This window comes from Dermacentor silvarum, chromosome 2 (genome assembly GCF_013339745.2).
Source record: "Dermacentor silvarum isolate Dsil-2018 chromosome 2, BIME_Dsil_1.4, whole genome shotgun sequence".
Classification (NCBI taxonomy): Eukaryota; Metazoa; Arthropoda; class Arachnida; order Ixodida; family Ixodidae; genus Dermacentor; species Dermacentor silvarum.
In genome coordinates, this window is record NC_051155.1 from 168283517 (window position 1) to 168297175 (window position 13659).

General features: G+C 44.7%; 1 protein-coding gene across 1 annotated transcript; it reads left to right on the plus strand.

Moving 5' to 3' along the window:
- Window positions 1-88: 88 nt before the first annotated feature.
- Window positions 89-12246, plus strand: LOC119442068 (ADP-ribosylation factor-like protein 15). The gene is made up of 4 exons (XM_037706787.2): window positions 89-298; window positions 3561-3774; window positions 4780-4976; window positions 7023-12246. The coding sequence occupies exons 1-4, from the start codon at window positions 236-238 to the stop codon at window positions 7152-7154; spliced, it is 606 nt and encodes a 201-aa protein (XP_037562715.1). The 5' UTR covers window positions 89-235; the 3' UTR covers window positions 7155-12246.
- Window positions 12247-13659: the final 1413 nt, after the last annotated feature.

The following is a 13659-nucleotide window of genomic DNA, read 5'->3' on the forward strand; positions in this document are numbered from 1 at the left end:
AGGGAGAAGGGTAGATGATTTGTCCGCCAGTTGACAGCATTAAACACCCTATGCAAGGCCCCTTTTTCTGTTCATGTGTCTACGGACAAATTGCCCATTGAAAAATGGCGCTGTAAGCTGCCGTCGTGTGTGTTTTCTGGTCAACGTCCGTAGGCCTTTCCTCGAAGGTGCCGCAGAGACTCGCCGCCAGTGATCGTGGTGGGCTCGTCGGGCGCCTTCGAGGAAACCCCCCACAATGCCAAAAGTCGTCGAGAACATGCAGCTTGGCTTTGCTGGCTGTCGCACCGCTTTTCGAAGGGTCAGTGCTTCGTAGAAACAGCCGTGTATCAACTGAGTTGTGTTGTCGAACTGAGTTGAACTGTTCTGGTTTAGAGAAAGTAGCACGCTTCTGCCTTCAATGTGACATAAAGCGCGAAGTGTGAACCTGCTGTGATGGTTTGTAGTCTTGCGAGTGATCTTTTTTTTTTTTTCCTTTTTTTCTTATCTTTTATCAAAGGTCGCGGCCGTCGACCTTTCAGTGTCACTGTGTGAAGAATGTTTATATATTGCCGGCTTGCATACTTCCGTGTCGGCGGTGCTTGACACACGCGGCACCTATTTGTTTTATTTGTTCAGTTGTAAATGGACTGGTTTTGAAAACATCTTTCTCAAAGGGGCGTTTTTTCCTTTCATTCGAAGAGTGCATAGGTTTATAATTGTCAGCTTGTTTACATCCGTTAAACAACGCACCGCTCATCGAAATGAAAAAAATAACTGAATCGGACCTGTTGCTTTCCGCGATTCCTGGCCGTGGAGAAACCATTTAATGCAAACAAAGTCATCAAGTGTACAATATTAGCTAGTGCCCCGCTAAGTTTGTGGATTCTCTCGGTTGTGTGTTTCGTAGCCTATTTTGCTTAATGTGTTCTAATTGTAAATATTTACTCCGTTTTTTACACATCACACTGTGAACTTATTAGCAGCACTTATTTCATCTGATGGTTCATACCTACTATGGGACAAGGCAAAGTGGTAATAAAAAGTTCAAAATTCAAAGTAGTCACAAAGTTCTAGCACTTCTGCAACGTAAGCACCATGAGAAACGCTAGACTGCGTAAAACGACTTGGTTTGAACTGATAAGATAACCCTGGATGGTGGAGCAATCATCCCTGTGGCTGAACGCGAGAGAGAGGCTCGGGGGAGTGGGGGAGAGGAATGTTTAGGCCAAGACCAAGTGTGAAGACCAGTTTCCAAAGTTCTTTTTCTCAAAGCAATGACTCGACGAAAAGAAGTGGTCAGTCATATTGTCCTCATTACAGAAAAAGCTTGGAGAGGAGGGCACGTGTCCAGACCTGTGTAGGCAAAGGGTGCGGGAGGCAATGTGGAAACGGAATCAGGTGTATCTTTAAACAGATTCTTCGAATTAATTATTTAATTTGTTTGTTTGTTGAAAAGAAAAAGGACTGAATTCCTCTTATTTTTTCCATTTAACTATGATCCGATACATTTTGATTTGAAGCAAACTGCAGAATATGCTAGAAATGGCAAAAAAAAAAACTATCACAAAGAAAACCTGATATTTCATGCAGCCACTTCAAGAGTACTGTGCATGAACTGTTGTTAGTAGTGCACTAGAAGTAGTTATGGAACAATTATCAAGAAAGGAGAGTTAGAGAAAAACTTACAAAGGATTGTTTATTGCAGTGTACACAGTCGGTTCATTATACAGGGTGTCCCAGCTATCACGCAGCACGATTTAAAAAAAGAGGAACGGCGTTACGTGGAGCAAACCTAGTGTGTATTGTTTCCAGTACAGCGGAGTTGCCTGCCAGTAATTTTTTCGTTAATGTGATTTAATTAGGTAATTGTAACTAATCTAACTCAAGAAGTACTGTCCTAATTATCAAAGTGTCAATGAGAGAGTTATAGAGCAACGTGAGAAACTACTGATACAGCTTTTCTGTTTCTCAATACGTGCTACATGAAAGTGTTTTTCCGAGTGTGAAACAAGCCCGCAAATGCACGCATAGTGCCTCGAGCAGCCAGTCGTGCAGCAATTCTGCGTGTATTCGCAGGCTTCTTTCACACTCGGAAAAACGCATTTATGTAGCACATATTGAGCAACAGCGAGCTGTATCGGGAGTTTTTCATGGTGCTCTACAACTTTCTGATTGACACTTTCATAATTAGGACAGTACTTCTTGAGTTTGATAATTAATTACAATTACCTAATTAAATCTCAGTAATGAAAAAATTACTGGCGTCTACTCCACTATACTGGAAACAATACGCACTAGGTTTGCTTGGTGTAACGCCGTTCCTCTTTTTTCAAATTGTGCTGCATGATAGCTGGGACACCCTGTATATACAGACAAGGGTGACCAGATGACCTCATGCACTAATGGGTGGATAGTTCTCCTTGAAGACCAAATAGGCAGCACTTGTTTTTAAATAACTGAAATTATTCATTCTAAATATTTGTCTAAATATATGCCTGATTAGAATTTAAATACATACATTTACATTTTAGTACATTTCTGCAGGTGACTCGATTTGCTGAGGGGGGGGGGGGGGGGTACCCTATTGCCATGCTTTAACACAACATTGCACCAAACACTGATAACTTTAGGGTTATCCATGGAGCTTCTGACGCGAGTGGTAGATCTAAGTGAATGCTCTAGTGCTGGCCACCTGGAAATTTTGCCTTAAAAGTGCAAGCATCATTTGATTACCACTTATGATTTTTTTACTAAGACAACTTGAATCCCAGGAAGCCACAAAGGAGCAACTAAAGAACTTCGCAAGTGACACAGAAAAACCAAGACAAAATGCACTTGTAACAAGGGGCATACTAAGCACGTCACATGCTGCAGCTTTTTGTGCTTGTGAAGCATTATAAATATTTTAAACTGAACTTAAATGCAACCCAGAGACTATCAGTACACATGTTGATGGTTTCTTTTTGGGGCTTATGTGCTGTGCTCAGTGATTCAAACATGATAATTGAACTGCATGACAGCCAGCGTTTATTGCGCCACTGGTGAGCAATGTAGGATTGCTGGGGGGCCAAAATCAGTCTCATTGTGTCACAAAGGCCCCTGCTTTCATCACATACCATAGAGCATTAGCTTGATGTCTCCAGCGGCCACCAGTGGTGCAAAAAAGTGTCTGCAGCCATGCACTCCGAGTACCGTGTTTCAATCACCGTGCACTCTACCTTTACGCAGGTTGGTTAGGTGCATGTAATTGAATGTGCAGCACTGTGCATTACATGCATGCATGCACTACATGCATTTGTTCCTTGCATGAACTTGCTCCTAAACACAGTGAAGTTTAACAGTAAACTCATCGAAGGAATACAAAGGAAAGTATTAAGTCAGCTAGAATGGCAGCTCTTGCACTTAGAAATGACAGGTAGGTTGCTTTTTTTTTGTGAGTAAATGTTTTGTATACTACCATCATTCACCCACTCTCATCAATTTGTGTCTCAAGCCTTCCTGTGACCTTTTCGTCTTGTTTGGATCACCACTGAATTCTGGCCGTTAGGTCGACTCCATGATGGCTCCTTTGTGCACTGCAGTGTTGCCGATGGCTGACGTGCAGTGGGAGTGTCCCTGGTAGAGAGCCTCGCGATCAGTACGAGGTGCTGTGCTTGGGTCTCACGGGTGCAGGCAAGTCTACAGCCCTGGCCACACTGGTGGGGGAGCCTTGGGATGCCCTAGAGCCCACCACGGGCTTCAACATTAAGACGCTGCCAGTTAATGACACTGTGCTCAATATCAAGGAACTGGGTGGTACGTGCCATTTCATTGGCTTTTGTCGTTGGCCACTACACACACAAACAGCAATAGCTACTCTGAAATGTACAGTGAACTACAAGTTCTGCCAATAGACTGACCTCGCCAATCTCGCATAGTATGCATGCACGTTCGTCTTGTCGATGCTGTGATGCGATTTGTCCTTGCCAATCTGCCACTGTACTTCTCTAGGTTAAAGGCAACCTTGAGCTGTATGCAGGAATGTGTTTTTTTCAATGACTTGCTTTGAAGTGGGGGGAAGTGTATTTTGGTACACGTGGGCATCGCCTAACTTGTTATACGAATTGTATTCTTCTTGCTACAAGGATTAAGCTATTTTTTCTGGGAATGAAGGCGTCAATACGCATTTGACTGCATTAAAGTGCCCCTAAACCACATTGAGATAGAAAATTTTACATAGTGCCAGCTGTGTACCGGTCTATAATGCACGTAAGAAATTTTCAAAATGCTGTTGTAATAACAAAGTTGCAGGCATTTCACCACTACCCTGTCGCTGCGGTTTCTCGCTGGCCTTCGCAACCCTTCCCACAGACATGCTCTGCTCCTTGCCTTACTGTTCCATGTTGTGCAATGAAAGCAATGAGTCATGTTAGCCAGCCAGAGAAAGCACCACTATTGTTCACCTCTGATCGCCCTCCATGTAGCACTGACTGAATGGAAGCTTCACAGAAGGATCAGTGGCGCACAATTGCTGAGCGCTCGTCCCTCCTCGGAACACACAGCCAGCTCTTGTAACATTGGAGCTCTCATCCCTAGTGGGTCAGTCAATCGGCAGCTTTTACCCCGGTAGCACTGTGCATGTGACCCTGCTGGCAACACAATGTGTGAAGATGGAATCGGAAAAGCCCAGAAAGGATCACAGGATTGTTTATTGAATGTGTGGCTTCCATGCTGCCATGTTCCCCAAAAATGATCGTCATTGTTCAAAATGTCGGAAGTGGCTTAGGCTTATAATAAATGGTCTTTGATGTTGTCACACAGGCTCGGTACGTCCATTCTGGCAGGAGTATTTTGGGGACGCACATGGAGTGTTGTTCGTGCTGGATGGCACTGGTGGCGAAGCCTCCTTACAGGCATCTCGCCAGACCTTGGCAGAAGTGCTGCCGCAGCTGAAGGGACGCCCCTGTGTTGTGCTGGCCACCCACGCCGACCTTTCTGGCTGCGCTACTCAAGCACAGGTGGGCCTGCCTGTTATTGTGCTCAGAACCATACTCTACTGCTTTATACTTGATGGCCAAGACAAATAACAAAGATTTTCCATCCACTTAACTATAGAGGATTGTTACAAAGGGACAAATATTGGTGTCCTCGAAAAGCATACTTCGCAGTTTGAAGAATATATTGTGCTAGTTGAGGGCCAAATTAACTGATGGCCTGAATTTGTCAGTTAACCCTTCCGTACATGAAACTTTTCCAGAGGGCTAATTCGAATAGGGCAGATATTGGTGACTATAACTGTATTTCCTTTCCAGTAAAGCTGCCATAAACAGGCTCGTACAGGTAGGGCAAGAGAAATGTGCAGTTAAAATAGCTTGAACTTTGAGCCGTGTATCTTGGATGGGGTGTCTGTTATTCTTCTAGAGGCAAGACACCATGCATGAAGGCAAGTGTGCTTTCAGAGAGAGGAAATGGATGGTATATTAACCCTTTAATGATGAGACACATCAATACCCAGAAAAAAATGCTTATTTTCTATTTAAATGTGCAAAACACACCAAGAATAAGCATAATCAACAAAAATAAAAAATGCCCAGAAATATTTTCAGCAATAGGCAGAAAACCTCCGGCAGTAAACTGGAAGTAGGCTTCACCCCGAGCCACGTAACGCTGTGTTTTCAATTTGTATAGGCAGCTCTCATCATATGAGAACCATAGGTATACATTTCATTTGCATTACATCACATGCGTGACACCACTGCAGCTGGATATCTTGCATCAGCCTGTCTCCTCTGACCTTGCTTTCAAAAGACATAAGTTAGTGTGGGCATAAGGAAGAAATAAAAATAATATTGCCCAGCCCGCACCGCCTAAAGCACAATGGGCTGCTTTCAAAAGACATAAGTTAGTGTGGGTGTAAAAAAAATAAATAAATAAAAATAATATTGCCCAGCCAAGTTTTCAAGAGACAGTGGGTCACGTGTCAAACTTCTTCCTCGTTCAGTGTTCTTGCTCTAGACCAGAAAATGACGCTAGCTGCCTGTCATTCAGTGTTGGCCGAAGACATTTAGCTAGAAATTTCGTACTCAATAGTGAAACTCGGCAAGAAAATGTTTGTTTCTTTTTCTTTTTTTCTGGTATGTTGCCTGCAGCCAACACTCCGTCAGTGAAGGGTTAATTAAGGTGTGCGTCAATGGCTGGTGTTGGCAAGAATGGGCTATGTTCAGAAGCTTATTGTGAGAATCTTGTTGAGTTGGGGACATTGGTTTGACTTGTGGCTTCCTAGTGCCTGCAGCCCAGAGACCACAGCTGCATGTAGCGTGAAAGCCTTTGGACTGCAGGTTCCACTGAAAATGCTAACACAGAACCATGTCTAGTAGAGCCAGCAACCTCCCGATTCGTACTCTGCTTGCTTCCCTATCTATGGTGATTTATTGTGCACGTTTCTTACATTTAAACTAACAAGATCTCGTATATATGTGTAAATTTATCAAATCTGTGAAGTTATCGCTCAAAGACTACTGTTCAATCTGCGCACAGATTTATTATGACAAGGAGTCCCACGTGATTGTTTTGCAGAAAGCCATTTGTTTATCTTTGTCGGTTGTCCGTTCGGCTAACAGTAAACACACCCAAGTTCTATTTCTTACCTGTTTGCTACTGTCACGGTGGTGGAAATATTCAGCAGAGCACTTGGTATCTTGGAAAACTAAAAAAGAAACTTTGATACGTATAGATTTTTATTTTTTTTGGTTGAGCTACAGCCCTCAACTAATAGCGCATGCAATGTACAAGATAAATGTGAAGACCTCATTTCTAAGAGCTTGGGGGTTAAATGTGCTTTGCCGAGTCCTCGTTTTCTATGCACAGAAGCAACAAACCATCACCAGTCTTTGCTTAAAGGCATAAAAGAAGGACCAAATGTTTATGTAGCACTTTCTCTTCCTCTGTCTCTATAGTGAGCAGCCATGATTGTACTAAGTTTTGATCATATTATGATAGAAGCCTCTAGCTTAGTGAATTCATTTGGCATCTAAATCTCTTTACTGTCTGTCCTGTGTCCACAGGTGGAGCAACTGCTTGAAGGTCTGATGCATGGTCGAAAATCGGCGGTGTTGTCGTGTTCCCGGGGCCAGCGTCAGGAAGTGCTCAAGGCACTTGAAATGCTCACTGGTTACATGACAGCATCCATCAAGTAGCATCGAGCCACAGACGCGCCTGTATGAAATGCTCAAGGGCGGTGCTTGGCCTCACCCCCACCGTACCAACAGATGTGTTGCGAACAGATGTATTCCTCACCACCCTGACCATCATCCTCCGGCACAGTTGTGTTTCCTGTGACGAAACTCGCTGGTAGTTTCTTTTATACAACTGACCTGTCTGGAAATGGCACCAAGGCTCTTCTTGCCTGACATGTGGAGCGCCACTTGGCTTCGCAGTGGCTCGCCTCATTTTCTTCTAAACAGACTTTGCGCGATTAGTGCTGCCAAAGCTTGGCATCTCATCTGCTTGTCAAAACATGTGCGGGTGTTGACAAGACATATGCAACGAGATTAACAGGGTGTACACGGCGAGCCTTTATTATAAACCGCACCATACTTCTGTCCGCTGCCACTTGAGGCAGACTAAACATGATGTTGGTACCTGTAAGCACTTATTAGCAAGTGCTTTGGTAGGATTTCCCAAAATGCTGTTAGGGTACAGCTGGACAGCCATGCACGGTGGACATAGCTTGACCTCAGCAGCTGCATCAATCACCATGGCGACTGTATTGAGTTTTGCCTTGAATGACTCATTGAAGTTATTGCTCTGCATGGAATTCGGCGTTACACTGAGCATCTCGCAAGATGAGTAGTAATACACAGTTGTGCATTGACAATGATGTGTTTGTACCAAATGAACACAGTGTGAAATGTCACATTGCAACCATTTTCTTGGCATGGCCAGTCAAGCACAATCGCACCTGGCAACTTGTGCCCGTCGTCACGAGCTCAACGTGTTCCCACCTCCCGATTCTGTTTTTCAGCCCGGTGTCCTTGTTGCAAGCAGTGAGTGTTGTTTTAAGCGGTCTTACTGCTGTTCCCAGTATTTGGTATGGCATGCAGTTGTGATAGTTCCATCTGCAGGCCCTGCAGACAACATCGGCATTACTGACATCCCTCTGCGTGGCCCGACACGGCTATAATGTTTTATCCCTGGCCTGTCCCAGTGAAGAGCATGCATGCAAGCGCACATTAAAAGTCAGCCGCAATGCGTGCGCACATTTCCCACATTGTAGGCATTCCTCTGCTCTTAAAACAAGCCTGCAGGTGCATGCTTCAGAACTTGTGGTATCTGTAGCCGACTGTTTGCTATGATGCACGCCGTTTTGTTGTCGCACAAACTAGCCTTGGCATACCCGCTCGCCCTGCATATTGTGTTCATGCCGTGTGGCAAAACAGCACACCAAAGATTGCAACTGTGTGTATTTGCTACTGCCATTGGAAAACAGTGCTGTCTGTTTTTCGTGTGTAATGCTTGCACGTCACAGCTTTGTTGTTTAGAGCTCACAATTTATTTCACCATAGCACACACAAACTGAATTTTAACACCAAGCTTTTGAATGTCTGAGTCTGCTTTGGTCAGGTCCAGCCGCTCCAAGTTATTGCTGTTAACCAGAATACTCTCAGTAGTTCTCTTATATTGCTGAAAAGAAACCTGGCAGTGAAATTACTGCCCTTGCAGCCTCATTTGTTCATTGCGCAAATTTAGGCACTCAAGCTAGCATTTGAAAATTACTCTGTGTAATGTTTTTCAGATACTTATTTTTATCTGTTTCTTGTTAACATAAGGTATGTTCATTTTCGTTGAGGCAATATTTCACAGCAAGATCCCCTTGGCTTTTCCTTGACAAAGATACCGTGGAGCCTCGTGGATATGATTCTGTGTAATACGTCTATAGGGATGATATATATTTTTTTTCCCCCGATAATACGATTTGGTTGGATAATATGTTGGATGACACGATTTTCGGATGATACGCTTTATTTACTGGTTCCCGTGAAGATCGTATCAATGAGGTTCCATTGTAATACTGTGCAGAGACCCAGTGCCATATTATGTAAGGGTTATTTTCATTTAATTTTGTTCACTTATCACCCATCATAGTGAGTAGTCTATACCTGTAATAATGGAGGTAATTATGCCATCCAGTGATGCCGGACAAAAAGTATGAAAAAAATCATTACATAATACGGCCTCTTTATTCACTTAATTTAAACTTATTTCACTATGCAACTATGTAGAATTTATCAGCACCGTGCAATGACTCAGTGGTTCACTTTTTTTCTTCTCGCAGTAAAACTTAATTGCCACTTCTTTCTCAACACAGTCCCCATTTAACTTGTGGTGTGCCAAGAAATTGTTGCTTCTTAGGGGTCTTTGAAGGAGAGAGGCAGTCTTTGCTTCAACTGTAGCCAACTGCAATGCTTATTTGCTCTCTGTTTCAACCCTCGGTCAAGCAGATTGCTACAGAAAAGAACATGGCTTCCATGAGACACGCATTTTGCGAGACCTCTCTTTTTTTGCATGCACCAATGAGCATGACAACTTTTACTTCGCCAAAGGTAGCATGCTGTACTTTTGCAGCAATTCTGTCACAAGAAAGTATGCATTTTATAACCAGAAAGTACTGCATGGTGAAACGAGAAAGACAAATTTGCACTTGAGGTACTAAATTTAAAATATTTTTGCAGTGTTTCATGCGAGATTTTAGACAGACTTGCATCCACATGAAAAATTGAGCAGAATTTAAATAGATGCCATCTAGGATAGATTTTTTGCTTTGCGCAATCAGTGAAGAAGACTTTCTGGGTATACTCGCTCAAGCCGATGTCAAAACCCGCGGTTTTGTGTTGATAAAAGCGAGTCTGTGCCCTTGTGCACATACTTATCATGATTATGGGTTCCTGTTTGTACGAACTGGTCCACTGTTGAAAGGAACATAGGAGCACAGGACCTCCATTCTGTACACTGCGCAATTGGTGCATACAATGTTTCCTTTTTTGCAAGAAGGTAGTGGGTTTGTCACAATGGTGTCATTGTGTGTAGTTGTCTACTTTGCCAAGCCAATGCAAACATTTTCAGTTATTTCTTGCAATTTGCGAAATGGGTCGTTCATCTTCGTTACAAGCCAGCTACTTCAGACAACTGATTTTAGCAAAAGCTGTGTTGTAATGCCTTTGGCTGCTCTTTGTTGCTACATGAGCAGACAATGCGAGACGAGAATAACCTTCTCAACGACAGCATTCACTGTGTGGCGGCTACTTGCTTTGGTGGTCAATTTAAACTGTGATTCGCTCTGTGCATGTTTGTGATGGGCCACTTAATGTCACAAGGGTCAAGCGGATACACAATCTGCAACAGTTCAATTCTACACAAGCAGCCACGCTTGTTGATGGTTTTGTTTCGTAGAACACGTCTAATGCATTTTTCACATAGGAAGCAGGATTGATTCATGCAGTTGAACAGCCCAACCATCGCAGTCTATGAGAGATGCCCAATGCATAGCTGCATTCTGCGCCTGTCGGTATGTGGCTGCAGTGGCCGGGATTCCAACCCTCAACCTCATGCTCAGCAGCACAACACTATAGCCACTGAGCCACCATGGTAGGCACGTGACCACAGTTGTGCAGTAGCCTGAAAACATCTTGCATGAACATGTTAGTATCATGAGAGCCTGCTGTAACTCTTTGAGGAATGTGTTAGCAGGGTTCTACTTATGCCACCCTACTTGTTGATAAGTTGATCAGCCTGAAACCAAAAAGGTGGTTCTTGTGCGGAATGTGCCGAAAGGTGGGCACCCAACAAACCAGTGCTTCATGCACTGCCGCATCACACTTGTAGGAATGCTTTTAAATTTTGTGTGGGCAGTACTATGCTGGCAAGGGGATTACATTTGTGTTTACTTGCACAGCACTGTTTTGAAAGGTGGTGAGTTACTAAGGACAGCATCATGTCTAGTCTAGTCTTCTTTTTATACTCTGTTGCTGCAGAAGCAGCCTTTTGTTAGCTGCTTTTATTGGCATTTGTTTTAAGGTATTCTCATTGAATGTCTCTTGTCTGCTGCATGCTCCTTTTTTACACATATCCCCATGCAATTTTTAACCCCGTGTGTGCTGAAACATGCTGCAGAGATACATCCTATTGTTCTCAGAGGAAGTAGGTCACGATGCAAAACTTGCAGACTATCCATTGACCTGCTTATAACTTGCAAGGCTTTATTTGGATGCTGCTGAAGATTCTGCTGGCATGTCGAATAAGATGTCACATTGTGTGCAACAGACTATTTATCACAATGTCCCAGGTCACTGCTTTCCTCCACCTAAGTGTGCAAGCACAAATTTATGAACAAGATGGAGCGATGTTACCCAAACTATTGCCATTGCCATCCTAGGAAGTTTTGTTTATTCATCGCCCTACTGGAGACATCACTCAAAAAGTCATCGTTTGAATAAAAAAGCACCACAGGCAAGAAATAAAATTTTTACCAGAGTTTATTTAGCTTGCTCTTATCTGCAGTAGTGCACAATTTAGCTGTGCATTTGATAAAATCAGCATTTTGGAATACTCTGGGTATTTGGTACTATCAAATTAGGCATGCTGAAAGGGGCCCTTGAATAATTTGCCCCTAATTGCTGATTGGTCAAAGCAGGTGACAGCATGAAAGCTGTAAATATCTTTGGTGTTACTCCAACTTCATGTAAATGACTGTTTTTTTTTTTTTTCTCACATTCTGTAGAAAAGCTGAATCTGTATATTTTCAAGATTTTGCACGGCAACACCGGAGCCCTTTAAAAAAGTACTTTTGTTTGTCGGCGTTTAATTTTTAAAAACTGAGCCCAGCTTCATTCAGCACTGACATATCACCATAACTGAAGCGAAGCATAATTGCATCGCTTTTAATCTGACTTCTCAATATATGCACTTAAGCAAGGTCTTGTTTATGGAAATTTTATGTTATTCCTCCGTTGCATGTTCTACTATTCTGCATTTGTCTTCCATCTGTTGCAGTCAAGACCTCTAGAGAGTGTGCTTGTCAAGTGCAATGTACCTGGAAGCGTTTCTTTTCCTTTTGCTCTACAGCCTGGTTGTCACTGTGTTGTGTGGTGCCTAGCTCAGATTACTAGGACTGTTATAGCATTTCCTCTCAGCTGGACTCATGTTTTTAAGAGGATAAACTGGGATATGACAGTTGCAAGTTGTCGAGAATCTGCAGGCTTCATCATGTTCAAATAAAACAGCCAATCAAGACTCCTCATACGATAGTCGCTTGACTAATCTTTGTCAGCATCTAGACTACCATATTCCACACAGCAGTTCATATGACAATAGTCTAAACAATGTCCAAAGTCTAGAGTATGTTGACAGTATGAAAGACTAGTCTACTAAAGATGTATCATAAGAAGCCAACAAACAATGACGCCAAGGACAACATAGGGGCAACTACTTGTACTTACTAATTGAGTTAAAAAATGATAAATTAATGAAAATGGATGAAAAAACTGTCCGCAGGTGGGGAGCGATCCCACGTCTTCGCATTACGCGTGCGATGCTCTTACCATTGAACTTTCCCTACGAGCGACGGTCAGGAAAGGGCACGACGCTCCTCCACTCCACAACGCACAAAGGCGCTACGGCCGCCGCCCCGGGGGCCGCCGGGAGGACAATCAGGGTGCGTCCCGGTGACGTGTTCTCGCGGGGCAAGTCCAATCCCGGAGGGGAGAAGCACGGTTTGCGCGGGAAAGTAGGTCCGGCGCGCTAGCTATGTCCGCCATGTTGCCGTTACGGCGGCGGTTCCCGGAGATCGAGCTAAGCGCCACGCGCGAGCTGGGGGACGAGGCGCAGGAAGGCACCTCGAGCCCCACATTGCCCCCTCTTAAATACCGAGGCCAGCCTCCAAAGGTGGCTGACCGAGGCCAAGTGGCAAGGTTGACTCGGCCACAGAGAGCTAAGCCAACGGGGCAAAGTCCAAGAGGGTGTCGTCGTCTTCACTTGATACGAAGCCAGGGGCTTGCCTTGGCCAGCAAAGTTCCGCACACCAAGAAGGGCTCACTGCCAGGAGGAAGGGTAGGCAGCCCAGGAAGGGCGGGGCAGCTCACCATGGGACAGCCAGCAACGCGCGAGGTGTGGCTGCCATTTTGGCGCAGCAGCCACCACAGAAGTCACCGGACTCCCCGGATTGCGCAGGATCAGCAGGCCGGGATGACCGGCAGCCAGGTTAGCAGCGGAAGCCGGAGTGACCCTCCTCGGCCAGGGGTCAGCGCCTGATTGGGCAGACCAGGCACAGTTAGCGGCAGCCTAGGTAGCAGGAGGCAATGCTGGCACGAGTTCGGGCCCCCCCAAAGGCGGGAGTCAGTCGTGGCGGAAGGACCAGGAGCAGCAGGCCTTGAGGTCAGCAACAGACTGGCATGGTAGGGCCAGGGACAGCTGGCTTCGTGGTCAGCAAGACTGGAGGCACAGTGGAGCCAGGCGCAGGGAGAAGACTTGACGCAAGGGAAAGGACAGGGAAGCCCCCCCCCCCCCCCCCCCCCGGCATAGCCGGCGTGCCAAGAAAGTTGCCCGCCTGGCTGACTGCCCCAAAACGGGCGTTTGCAAGGCTGAGGCTTGGGCAATGTTATGATCGGCTTGGGACTGCACCTCTCAAATGTGGGAAACAAGCCCGAG

Coding starts and splice junctions, on each gene's coding strand:
- LOC119442068 (XM_037706787.2), top strand. CDS start 236: ATGCCAAAAGTCGTCGAGAACATGCAGCTTGGCTTTGCTGGCTGTCGC. Junction 299..3,560: donor GTCGCACCGCTTTTCGAAGG/GTCAGTGCTTCG, acceptor TGTGCACTGCAG/TGTTGCCGATGGCTGACGTG. Junction 3,775..4,779: donor CAATATCAAGGAACTGGGTG/GTACGTGCCATT, acceptor GTTGTCACACAG/GCTCGGTACGTCCATTCTGG.